This window comes from Peromyscus eremicus, chromosome 15 (genome assembly GCF_949786415.1).
Source record: "Peromyscus eremicus chromosome 15, PerEre_H2_v1, whole genome shotgun sequence".
In the NCBI taxonomy this organism is placed as follows: Eukaryota; Metazoa; Chordata; class Mammalia; order Rodentia; family Cricetidae; genus Peromyscus; species Peromyscus eremicus.
In genome coordinates, this window is record NC_081431.1 from 15,954,874 (window position 1) to 15,968,448 (window position 13,575).

General features: G+C 37.8%; 1 protein-coding gene across 1 annotated transcript in view; it reads left to right on the forward strand.

Moving 5' to 3' along the window:
• The window catches only part of Ahctf1 (AT-hook containing transcription factor 1), a gene marked incomplete at its 3' end in the record, with an annotated part of 34,106 nt that extends 20,532 nt beyond the window's left edge, over positions 1-13,574 (forward strand). The window contains exons 16-28 of the mRNA XM_059281042.1: positions 545-649; positions 2,313-2,406; positions 4,841-4,964; positions 5,112-5,168; positions 6,404-6,550; positions 7,062-7,249; positions 7,465-7,609; positions 7,690-7,821; positions 8,919-9,069; positions 9,240-9,390; positions 9,975-10,082; positions 12,500-12,692; positions 13,533-13,574. Of these exons, the coding sequence (XP_059137025.1) occupies positions 545-649; positions 2,313-2,406; positions 4,841-4,964; positions 5,112-5,168; positions 6,404-6,550; positions 7,062-7,249; positions 7,465-7,609; positions 7,690-7,821; positions 8,919-9,069; positions 9,240-9,390; positions 9,975-10,082; positions 12,500-12,692; positions 13,533-13,574 (1,637 nt within the window). The remainder of the gene's footprint in view (positions 1-544; positions 650-2,312; positions 2,407-4,840; positions 4,965-5,111; positions 5,169-6,403; positions 6,551-7,061; positions 7,250-7,464; positions 7,610-7,689; positions 7,822-8,918; positions 9,070-9,239; positions 9,391-9,974; positions 10,083-12,499; positions 12,693-13,532) is intronic.
• Position 13,575: the final 1 nt, after the last annotated feature.

Consider the following 13,575-nt stretch of genomic DNA (forward strand, 5'->3'; position numbering starts at 1 on the left):
GGACAACTCTGGTTGGTTCTTTCTGTCTATGTGTGTTCTAGGAATTGCACTTAGGTCTCATGGCTATTTTGATGAGCGTCTACTCATTGAGCCATCTTGCTGGCCTTAGAATTTACTACCAGTAGAATTTAAAATTTGAGGTTAACATGTATTTTTGTATTGAAAGAAGTGACTTTTTGTTGTTTTGTTTTTGCTTTATTTTGCCATTTCAGCAAAGAAAAAAGTACCATTTCATTTTAAGGCCTAATTTGAACAATCTATTTTTAATCTATTTTAATTACATTTTGCATGAAACAATTAATTGTAATTTGGAGCTGAAGATCGAACCCAGGGCCTTGCGCTTGCTAGGCAAGTGCTCTACCACTGAGCTAAATCCCCAATCCCAAGTTTTCTTAACATTTTAGAGATTTGCTTAACCTCACTTTGACTCAGTGTATACTAAATATAAACTAAATTTTATATATGCACACTGTTGACTGTTTTGATTGTCATTTGTGGTTGATAAATTGCAAGTTACACAACCAATGTTGATTCTTTTTTATAGGATTGGTGGACTTGAGCAATAAGCATATGGTTACCCAACTTATCTGTCAATATGCACAAATGGTTCTGTGGTTTTCTCATTCTGGGCTTTTACCTGAAGGCTTAGGTAAAGTATTTAATATATGAATATGATTGAAATAGCCTAACTCCATAATGTTAATTGTTCTGTTCTGAGCCTCAATATATGCTTTCTGGTCGTCATTCTTCCTTACTTTGTATCTTCATTGCCTCACAGAGGCTCTGTGTTCATTGGATTAGCATGTAAAATACGAGCAAATTTGAGGAAACATGGCTTCTAAAATATCACTACCTATAACTTAGACCCATGAAACTGTGGTTTTGACAACCTCATTTACTGGTGTTTAATGCTTTTGTTGTTGTCTGTTTTGACAAAGGGTCTCACTGTATATCCCTGTCTGGTCGGAAACTCCTGTAGACTAGACTTGTCTCAAAATCGTAGAGTTTCACATGACTCTGCCTCTGCCTCTTCCCTATATGCTGGGACTAAAGGTGTACGCCGACATGCCTGGCTTGTTGAGTGTTCTCAATAGGATTATATATTTATTTTGTAAGTTTTGTTTGTTTGTTTCCTGTGACAGGTTCTTACTATTAGCCCTGGCTGTCCTGGAACTCAAATATGTAGACTAGGCTGGCCTTGAACTCACAGAGATCCACCTGCCCCTGCCTTCTGAGTACTGGGATTAAAAGTGTATACCCCATGCTGGCATTAATATGGTTATTAATACTTGCCGTCAATTAAATGGTTCTTATAATCTCATAATATAAATATTGAGAATTAGTGACTTCTTGAGAAATTCTCAGTACTGGCTTTTGTAGAGTGTATTTACAGCAAAGGCCTGACTTGTATTTCTAGGAAGTACAGCATATTGATTTTTAAAGTCGCCCTGCTCACTGCGTGTGTAATTGTAGATCTCATTCTTTTCCAGTTTGTTTAAATTCTAACTTGAATAAATGGTGAATATTCTTTGTTTTCAAATTCCTTTTTGTGCCACAGGAATAAAATGACTAGGACTACTTTCTAGGCTGTTAAATCCCACCCAGCATCCTTATTACAAACTCATGAGAGATTGTTTGTTTTCCTTATTTGCATATTTATTTGTTTGTTAGATGTATTTTTTGTTTTTATTTTATTTTTCAAGACAGGATTTCTCTGTGTAGCTTTTGGAGCCTGTCCTGGAACTCACTACGTAGACCAGGCTGGCCTCAAACTCAGAGAGATCTTCCTGCTTCTGCTTCCCAAGTGCTGGGATTAAACTCGTGTGCCACCATGCCTAGCCTTGTTAGATGTATTTAAATAAACCCTTAGTACTTAAAGAATTTTGTGTATGTATTCAGTGTTTTTTGGTTATATTTAACCTATGCTCTTTCTCAAACTCCTTGTAGATCTATTCCCCCCACACACACACAACTTTATACATACATTTTTTTTTTTAAGAGTGTGTTCTTGTATTCATTAAATTTTAGCAAGACTGAGCTGGGCAGTAGTGGCACATGCCTTTAATCTCAGCACTCAGAAGGCAGAGGCAGGTGGATCTCTGAGCTCGAGGTTAGCCTGGTCTACAAAGCAAGTTCCAGGATGGCCAGGGTTACACAGAGAAAACCTGTCTTGAAAAATAAATAAGTAAATAAATTTTAGCAAGACTAAAAATTTATTACATAATTAGAGTGAAGTCAATTGTTATAACCTAAATTTTGAGATGTTTTGGCACTATTACTAACTTTTTCTCCAACTTTAATAAAACCGCCAGATGATGCTCTGCAGCTGTCAAGGCTACGCTACAACTACCCTGTTATTCAGAACTACTATACCAGTCGTCGGCAGAAGTGTGAACGCTCGCCCAGGTACAGTGCAGCGCGACTACAGTAGTCACGCTCAGACTGTAAAATGACTGTTTGAACTTCTTCGTCAAGTATTGTCATGATTGACATTACTAGTTGGGTTGTTTGCTTTAACTTAATGTCTATACTTTTTTATTGAAAAAAATTTTTTTTTTTGTTTTTTTTTTGTTTTTTTTTTTTTGGTTTTTCGAGACAGGGTTTCTCTGTGTGGCTTTGCGCCTTTCCTGGAACTCACTTGGTAGCCCAGGCTGGCCTCGAACTCACAGAGATCCGCCTGGCTCTGCCTCCTGAGTGCTGGGATTAAAGGCGTGCGCCACCACCGCCCGGCAGAAAATAATTTTTTTCATATACTATATTCTGATTGTGACTCTCCCTCCCCCAACACCTCCCAGATCTTCCCACCCACCCAAATCTATATCCTTTCTTGTTCTCTCTCATTAGAAAGCAAACAGGCATCCAAACAAAAATAAATAACAGCAAACCTGATCAGAACAAAAAAGAAATGGACAGAAAAACTTAGAGGCAAAGAAAATCCCAAACATACGTTGACAAACACAGAAATCCCCTAAAAACATAATCGGAAACTATAATATATAAGGAAAAGACAGTAAGACAAGAAGAAAATGCCCAGACAAAATATTATGGGACAAAAATGACATTGAGTTTGTTTTGTGTTAGCCATCTACTGCTGGTAATATGCAAGTATTTGTATATTACCAAAATCATAAAATTCCAGTAGCAGGACTCTCAGATATCTAACTCGGTCTCCTGCAATGTCCCTCCCACCCCACCTAAGTATATATTCTTAACTCAGGGTATGGGGCCTTGTAGGTGATATGATATGTATACATAGTGACCCTCAAAATTCCAACAAGAAAATCTTACAGCTGATAAACACTTTCAGCAGAGTAGCAGGATACAAAATTAATACACAGAACTCAGTAGCCTGCCTTTGTACAGAGGACAAACAAACAAATGAAGTCAGGGAAGCAGTACCTTTCACAGTAGCCTCAAAATAAAATCTCTCTCAGTCTGCGGGGAAGGCTTTGCCCTGGAGGAGATGGGAATGGGGGGCGGGCTGGGGGGGGGGGGAAGGTGAGGGGGGCGGGAGGGGGAAGAACAAGGGAATCCGTGGCTGATATGTAGAACTGAATTGTATTGCAAAATAAAAATTTAAAATAAAATAAAATAAAATCTCTTACGGTACTCTAATCATGCATGTAAGACTTTTATAGTAAACCTTTCTAAGACATTGAAGAAAATTGAAGATTCAGAAGCTAGAAAGGTCTCCTATGCTCACTGATTGGTAGGCTTGATATAAGACTGGCCACCGACCTAATGCCTGCAACTTTTAAATTAGAGTGCACTATGATTCTTTTCTAAGTAAAATGATAGTCATGTGGGATCTGTCATAGGAGTTTGAAGAACCACTCTTCCACCCCCAGGAGTCTTCTGCACATTGAAAACCTATTGGTTATTTTAACAGTTTTCAAAACTTTGATCTCTTTTTCCTTTTCTTATTTTTGGTAGTTTTCTCATAAAAGTAAAAGAAAAAAAATGAATAGCCTAGTTAGGTGTTTTGAAATAAAACAGTTATGGTAGAAGAAACATTTAGACTCTGAATCCTGTCTCTGGACAGTCTTCCTCCTCCAGTTGACCGAGTAGCATTTAGGGCATGGCTTGCAAGCACTGACTCCAGATTTCTTGAGTTCAATTCTCCTGAGAATGAGCTGTAATTCTCATGCGCTGTGAATTTTGGAAACCAGTGCTTTAGCATAACTGTTCTAGGATAATGGACATGAACTTGGGAAATTGATTGGGTGTATGGTTTTAGTATTCTTTATTTTCTTGTATCTTGAGGCAGTGACTCATGATTTTGAACTTAAAAAGTTGTATAGCCATTGTTTTGTAAGTACATGTCCTTTGGAAGGTTTGCTTTATTGTAAGCTGTGATAGAAATACGGAAGTTAAGTATGCAGAGCACTTAGTATATGTCTGGCTCTTAGGACAGTTTCAATAAATAAAAACTGCTCTTGCTGTTGATAGGTGCGGGAATCGGCAAGGGTAGTATCTGTATCTCATTGGAAGTACTCAGTAAGACATTTTTGAATGAGTAAATCAGGATTGAGCTCTGAGTTGGAATAGAAATGTTTTTAGTACCTGGGACAAATAATTAGTTAAGAATGATGGAAGATAGAACAGTCTCCGCCATCTTGCTGGTTAAACCCCATTCTTTGCTAGCATGTAGTCTTTCTTCAGTGGCTGCCTAGGGAATGACTGAACTTGAAGCAACTTGGGTTTTTCTGACCAGTGCCACTTTATTTCTACAGTCTCATGATACTAAGGAAGTCTGCTTCTCACCTGTTGTTTGGTAATTGTATAGTTTATCAATGGTTAATATTCATGCAGATAATCTGTAATGTTTGCCATATTGCAGTGGGAAGTGGAGCCGTGATTGCTTGATGATTGACGGATTAGTTTCTCAACTAGGAGATCAAGTCGAGAAGTTGTGGAAACGGGATGAAGGAGGCACAGGAAAATATCCTCCTGCTAGCATCCACGTAGGTTACAGTAATATTTCAAGAGTCTGAGTGGAGGGAGGAGGAGTTCATAACTGAATGAAGTTTTCATGCCTGACACAGGCTAGAGGAAGTGGGACACCAAGAAAAGACTATAAAATGCACTGACATTTTATCTTTGTTTTGTAGGCACTACTCGACATATATTTATTAGACAACATTACTGAAACAAGCAAACATGCTATTGTATCCTTTAAACTTTTAATAACTATTTGTATATTACCAAAATCATAAAATTCCAGGAGCAAGTCTCTCAAATATCTAACCCAGTGTCATGAAATGTTTTCTGCCGCCCGCCCCCCACCTAGGTGTATATTCTTAACTCAGAATCGGTTGGTCAGGCTCAGATGGCTGATGATTAATGTAAAAGTTATAAAAATAATTGTCTTAGGCTACTTATTCTTGGGGTCACCTTGCCTTTTATCAGAGTCTCAAATGTGTTCAGAAGCAGCTGCTCTGGGGCCGGCAGTTGTGGTGAGATGAGTGGTGCTGCACTTAGCAGCAGGCTTGAGGCCCTGGCATGAGCAAACGGTTGCTAATACTGCTGGGGGCAAGCTGCTGTTCTCAGTAGAGGTCATCTACGTGCTGCCGATGAGAACCCTGAACGTTCACACGGAGGCTGGAGATAAGGCTCAGTGAGTGAAGTGCTTCTTTCCTAAGCATGAGGACCTGAGTTCATGTCCCCAGCACCCACAGAAAGCCAGGGCAGTAGTGTGTACCTGCGGTCCCAGTGTTAGGGGAGCAGAGACACGGATTTTAGGACCTTACTAGCTAACCAGTTGAGCCGAGTGATAAGATCCAGGTTCAGTGAGAGACTTTCTCAAAAAATTCAAAGCAAGTTGTGAACACTACCTGGTGAGTTATCTCCCTCTATCTGACTTGTTTGTGGCCTCAGCGTACTCATAAGCACATGGGTGCACATAATCACACACCATACACCCACACAAAAACAAGTTTTTAAAGTGAGCTTGATACAGCCTTAGGTATCATTTGAACCTTAATGCTTTTTGTGACAATGTTTTGTCCTAATATCATTTTAGTCTAATATATTGTTTGTTCATAATTTATTAGATACTCGATGTGTTTGTTTAAACTGCCAGATTTTACCAAGTAAGAGTTTGATCTTACTAAACTTAGTTTGATTTACTAAACAGGTTACTTAAATTTACTGTTTGTTTTAATGAACAAGATACATTTTTGTTCAGTCTTTTGTTGTAGCACTAAAATAAAGAGGATAAATGAGGTTGGCATGGAACTACTTTTGCCTATGTTTAATGAACTATATTCATAGCTGGATATCCCTGGTAGCCTTGTAAACATGTTTTCTAAAACCTCTTGATTCTATATTTTATTCCCTATTCTAAGTGTATATGTAGGATTGTTTTCTTTCTTTTTGTTGTCCTTAATCCTTTTTTTAAAAGACCATTTATTTGCTACTCGATATTATGTATTCCTTTCCAAACAAAATGGATACTCCCATCGAATCTTTTCCAACTGCCTTTGCTATTTCTTGGGGCCAAGTTAAGTTAGTTCAAGGATTTTGGCTGCTAGATCATAATGACTATGAGGTAAGTATTTCATTTGGAATATAAGCTTTCGTAAGTTAGTATATTGGAAAGATGTATAACTAGATTGATTTTTGACACAAGATGATGTTGTCTATTTCTAGAGGGAATAGCACTTTAACTAGTGCTCATCCAAGCATCAAGAATACCAGTTGATAACCTCAGGGTACTAGCTGTTTAAAGAAGGGATCATACAGGTGGATGGTTGGGAATGGTGCAGCACTGAGTGTTGTGTTAAGAGATGTGTTTGGGTTTGGGTATGAACCAAAGAAGACAGAATTTGTTAATGGGGCATGAAATTGGTATAGGAAGAATTTTACATACGAGGTCTCAAAGGTATGATACCTTTGTTCTTTGAACTCTACCATAGATTAGCTCCTTTTAGCTTATATTAAGCTTACTTAATTTGGATTTCTGTGATTTTTTTTTTTAATACTACTTGCCCTTTCTAAGGGCTAACTACTTTGTCTAAATACAAAGGACTGTATTTCTATTTAACACTTCATTTTTGCAGAATGGTCTAGATCTTCTGTTTCACCCAGTTACTGCAAAACCTGTGTCGTGGCAGCATTCAAAGATCATTGAAGCCTTTATGAGTCAGGGAGAGCACAAACAGGCTCTCCGGTATCTTCAGACAATGAAGCCCACAGTGTCCAGTAGCAGTGATGTCATCCTTCACCTCACTGTTCTGCTTTTTAATAGGTAAGTACATCCAGTGTCTTACCTCCTTGTGAAAGAACACAAGGCATTTTCCTAAGCTGAAATAAAATTTACTTTGTCTAGGACCTAGTACACTGTGAAAAATGAATTGTGTCAAGTATTTTATAGTTGCACATGGAAATTACCTTTGAAATACTATAAGCAGGTGACTTTTCTACGTGTTCTATGGCTTTTTAAACCTTTGGTACTGATTTCAGATGCATGGTTGAGGCCTGGAACTTACTGAGACAAAACTCAAACAGAGTGAATATAGAAGAACTATTAAAGCACGCTTATGAAGTTTGTCAGGAGATGGGCTTAATGGAGGATTTACTGAAGCTACCATTTACAGACACTGAACAGGTAATTAATCACCAATTAGTGTAGACTTAAAGAAATTTAGGGTAAATTGATAGTTTACACATCTCTTTTGTTCTTCCTAGGAATGTTTAGTGAAATTTTTACAATCCAGTACCGGTGTTCAGAATCAGGAGTTCCTTCTAGTTCACCATTTACAGCGTGCCAATTATATTTCTGCCTTGAAACTAAACCAGACTCTGAAGAATAATCTGACGGTATGATTAAAGTTTTCTCATTGTGTGAAACAAGAGAATGAGGAAAACTGAAGCCTTTTTTACTTTTACAAGATCTTAGTTTAATGACCACTTGCTTTACATTGTCTTGAACTTGGATAATCTTCATTGATATGGTTAACATTGGGAACTACTTACAGAATTCTGTGTGTGCCTCTGTGTTCACTTAGAGAAAAGGAAGGGAAGACTACTAGAGAGTAGGAGTTTAAATATAGAGACACAGAAAAGCTGGGATCAGTTGCACTGGGCTCTTTTAGGGGAGAACCCACAGCACAGCTTGTTTATTATATGCAGTTAAACAGGGAGTTGGGGCTATTGCATACAGCTGAACAAGGAGGCTAGGTTATTCTATGCAGATAAATGAGGAGGTACGGTTTATGGTATACACCTGGATCAAGAAGACAGGTTTATATAATCTTGGTAGAAGCAGTCTTCAGGCCATAAATATCCAGGGGACTAAAGCTACATTTCAGCCGGGCAGTGGTGGCGCACGCCTTTAATCCCAGCACTCAGGAGGCAGAGGCAGGCAGATCTCTGAATTTGAGGCCAGCCTGGTCTCCAAAGCGAGTTCTAGGAAAGGCGCAAAACTACACAGAGAAACCCTGTCTGGGGGGGGGGGGGGAGCTACATTTCCTGTATATGCCTTTAACATTCACATGAACCAGAGGAAGCCTTTGCCTCCATGTGTGTGGAGTGGGGGTATTTTCCATCTTCCTGTGTGCCTGAGGCTTTTGGTTCTAGGCATGCCCATGGCCATGTAAACACCACACATTCACTCAGAACTTAATGCACTCAGGGCTTTCTCTGCTCCCCACATGAAGGTACATGCAAAGGAGCATATTTTGTGTCATGCTCCTTTTGTTTGTATTCGTTGTGAAAAATCAAGGCTTGGGAGTGGATATTTGGAGTGTATAGATATATACACAATTTTAAGGATGTTTATGAAGTCTGAGCTAGAAAAAATGTGGATAGAAGGAAGATACTATAGGACATTCATAATTAAAATTTCAGTGATAAATATATAATAGTAGCATCTAACATTATGAAGATTAAATTTTTGTTAATTATGTGTTCAATAGAGTGATCGTGACCCACGTTTGCGGGAGAGATCAGTGGCTCGAAATTCTATATTAGACCAGTATGGGAAAATTTTACCTAGAGTCCAGAGAAAATTAGCCGTTGAGCGAGCTAAGCCTTACCATCTGTCAACATCATCAGTTTTTCAAGAAGGTAAGATTTCATTGCAAAATGCTTACACTCAGGCTAGAAAAGATACCGAATGATTCCCTTCCTGGAGTCACCACCATCATTTCCTTGTGTTGTACAGTCATGTTACCTTTTTTTTCTTTTACTAAAACCTTGTTAGAGATGCAACTGAGTCCTGTATTCTTATTTTTCAGTTTCGAGACCCAAACCATTATCAGCATTTCCAAAGAAAGCCGTAACAGGAACAGTGTTAACAAGATCTACTTTCATCAGTAATGTGTTGTCTAAAATTGGAGAGGTGTGGGCAAGCCATGAACCTAGAAATGGCATCTCACTTTACAATAGGTATTGTTTTTAATTACCTTTAAGTTGTACTTACTTTATGTGTGGTGTGGGGAAAAGGCATGCAGCTCACAGAGCCTGTGTGGAGGTCAGAGGAATATTTACAAGAGCTGATTCTTTCCTTCCACCATATTGGTCCTAGAGTTCAAACTCAGGGTGTCAGGTAAGTCCTGCTACATGTACTCTTTCCAGAACAAGAGCAATATTCATCAGCAAGGCACCCTCACTGTTAGAGAGTTTATAGAATATAAAATATGAAATTTCTTTACGTTAGCTACTTTGTTAAAGGATTGTTTGGTCATTAAGTTTATCTGTGTGTGTGTGCACACGTGCGCTTGTTTGGAGATTATAGGACAACTTATGGGAGTCAGTTCTCTCCACCATGTGGGTTCTGGAGATTGAATTCAGACACTGGGACTGAGTTCTTCTAGCCCCATTTCACATTTTCAAGTGACTATTATTATTTGTAAACTGCAGAGATGTACAAAGTAAAGAAGGGAAGTCCTTTCTTCCATCTAATCTCATAGCATTTTTGCCAGTGACCCATATGGTACATAACTTAAAATTGAATTTTTATTTTTCTGTAGTCCTAAAACAGAACAGCCATCTCTTGTAATACATCCTTTCCCACATCCGGAACTTCCTGAGGCATTTGTTGGAACACCAATTTCAAAAACATCCCAGAGAATTTCTAGGTGAGACTTTATTGGATTGTATTGAAAAAACTGTAATTGTCTTAAGTTTTAACAGGTGCTATTTTAAATTCTTAAGTAAAATTTAAATACTTATAATTTGGACAAGAGTATAGTCATTTTAGGAAATTATAAATCAGCTTTTAGTATACTTAACATTCTCTTTACTTGCCTCATGTGGCTTAATTGTTTCTGTAATTAGTTACTAAATCTTGGTTGACGTGGTGAAGATTTCTCCTGGGCTTTACTGAAGTATCTTGTGTTGCTTAGTTGCAGTAATAACTTGATCTTACCTAAATTTTTTTTTTTTTTTTTTAAATTTTTGAGACATGATTTCTCTGTTGTTTTGTTGCCTTTCCTGGAACTCACTCTGTAGACCAGGCTGGCCTTGAACTCACAGAGGATCCACCTGGCTCTACCTCCTGAGTGCTGGGATTAAAGGCTTGTGCCTCTACCGCCCGGCTTACCTAAATAATTAATATTTAAGTCTTAGTAAAAAATGAAATTGTGATTAAGTATATATTTAAGACATAATCATTACTAACCATACATTTTTTATTCTGAGTAATAATGCTTGAGTATTTTAAATTTTTAGTTGTGCTGTCAAAAATTATACTGATTTTATTAATTAAAATGAGATTTTTATACTAGCAATAAGTTACCTGGCGTAAGTTTATAACAAATAGTTGAAACCAAAGATGTTTGTGGAGCTTTCATAATTGAATATATTTTGAAAGTTGGAAAGGACCTACTTTTTAGACTAAATTTAGTTAGATGATTTCCATTACCACATGATAGTTGATGTAAATGAAATTGTAACTAATGTTCTCTGCCTTTTCCATTAGTTGTGATTGTCTCTAGCAAGTCACTGTCTTGTTCTCTTAACTTAGCAACGTAGTGTAGCAGAAGGCAATAAGACCCTAATGAAGACCCAGTCAAAGGGTTTCAGGTCTCAAGCATAATCAGAAGCTAATATTAACTCAGATGACAGAGATCCTATTAACTATAACTGTGCTTTCTCAGAAAAGTTAATGCATTCCCCAGTCAGTCAACTCTGGCATTTTTGTAAAGATTACCTTGCTGTTTTCTGTTGTTTGCCTTGTTTATATAGATACTAGAAAGTCCATTCGTATTTGGAACACACCAAAAAAACTTGAGGAAATCCCAAGACCTACTATGATGTTTAGCATTTCTTTTATAACATTTCTTAATTAGAAATATTTTTCTTAAAGTATAATTTTAGTCATCTATGTGTGGGGGGCACAGGTTTGGTTTCTGCCAATATTCTCCCACTGAGTAACAGTTCGGTGCCCCCTCTAATAGTGAGAAGTTGAACCAAAAGACTGGGGTTCCAAGGAAAATACATCAACCAGGATTTCTTACTTCTGGCTGCAGCAAAGCAGGTCACACTTTTCTGAGCATTTTCAGCTGAGGTCACCCTTGCATTTTGGAGGAAGTAAATGATGCTATTTTTTGTTTTGGGATGTGTGTGTGTATGTTTTCTAGACAGGGTTCTCCATGTAGCCCTGGCTATTCTAGAACTCAATCTGTAGATTTGTGTGTGTGTTTTCTAGACAGGGTTTCTCCATGTAGCCCTGGCTATTCTAGAACTCAAATCTGTAGATTAGGCTGGCCTTTAACTCACAGAGACCCACCTTCCTCTGCTTCCTAAGCGCTGGGATTAAAAACGTGTCCTCTACTGCTTGGTGATGATGCTGGTTTTATCACTAAACATTTTGACCATAAACTAAGGGTGGTGGTATATGCTTATAATCTTTGCACTTGGGAGGCAAAAGCAACAGGTTCAGGAGTTAAGGCCTTGGCCATTCTTGGCTGCGCGCGCGTGCGCGCGCGCGCACACACACACACACACACACACACACACACACTGTTCACTAAAACATAATGGAAAGAACCACCTGTACAAGTCACACACACACACACACACACACACACTGTTCACTAAAACATAATGGAAAGAACCACCTGTACAAGTCTCACACACACACACACACACTGTTCACTAAAACATAATGGAAAGAACCACCTGTACAAGTCACACACACACACACACACACACACACACACACACACACACACACACACACTGTTCACTAAAACATAATGGAAAGAACCACCTGTACAAGTGGTCCACTAGATACTGTGACCTGAAGATGTTTCCTGGAGGTTGAAATTCCGTGTAAAGGGAAGATAGGTTATTGAAGTTTTTTGTTTTTAAATTGTTGTCTACAATTCCTAATTCCCTTTTGCTTTTGAAAGAACTTCAGACTTTTAAAACTAATGCTCTCATTTTTATTACTTTACTATACCTGCCTAACATTTTGTTAGTGAGCATACAAATATGAGTGATTGTTTTGAAACTAATAAAAAAGTTACTAAGTTTTTCTATTTAATTACAGATTACTGGACTTGGTTGTTCATCCTATCCCCCAACCTTCTCAGTGTTTGGAGTTTATTCACCAAAGTCCAACAAGATCTCCTTTATGTCTGCTATCCAGTTCATTGCCATTAAGTTCACAGTTAAAAAGGCCACATCAAAATACCTCCAGGCCTTCAGAATTACTTCTACTTGAAACTCCTCCTGTAGTTAAGGTTAGTATTGTCTGTCTGTCATCCTGGGGAATTAGCATTTTTCAGTTAGTACAGAGAAATTAAGCTGTTTTTGGCGTAACTATGGGTAGTCAAATGCGTTACTTTTTTTTTTTTTCTTTCATTTATTTATTTTTCAGGGTTTTTTTTTTTTTTTTTTTTTTTTTTTTGAGGCATTTTCAGTGTGTAGCCCTGGCAGTGCTAGAACTCACTCTCTAGACCAGGCTGGCCTGGAACTCTCCCTCTGCCTCTCAAGTGCTGGGATTCAAGGTGTGCACCACCACCACCTGGCTATGCTTATATTTTCAAAGTACTATTTAGAGTATAATGTAAATCTGTACATGAGTATCATAAAATGTCCTTTATATAAATGCTTTCAGGTTTTTGAGTGATATACACACATACTTTATTGCTGATAATCATGTTTGTTTGTTTGTTTGTTTTCCAAGTACTTTGGTTTTAGGCTTATTTTTACTTGCTTTACTTTGAACTCCTGTTATAAGGTGATGTTGAAAAGGCTGTTCTTCCACCACACTTGCTAAATTCCTAAGAGGGAAACAAACCCACATTTGGGATGACTGGTAGTAATAATGGGCAAACACATTTTTTCATTTTAAGTATTTTTGCATATGGTATTTTTTATTAGTTAAAAAGGGAAAAGTCAAGGCCTTTAGAAAGAGTATAAAAAAAAGTTCTAATTGAATCTTTTATTTTCCCACCAATCTGAAATAAAATTTTGTACTTGATTTTTGAAGATAGAAATATATATGCCTTGAAATTAATGTCTGCCCTTGTGTGAATTACAAGCACTAATAATGGGGTTCTCTTTGCTCTTCCTCATAGAAAGCTAAATCTTTGGCTCTGTCGGCTACTTCTTCTGGATTTG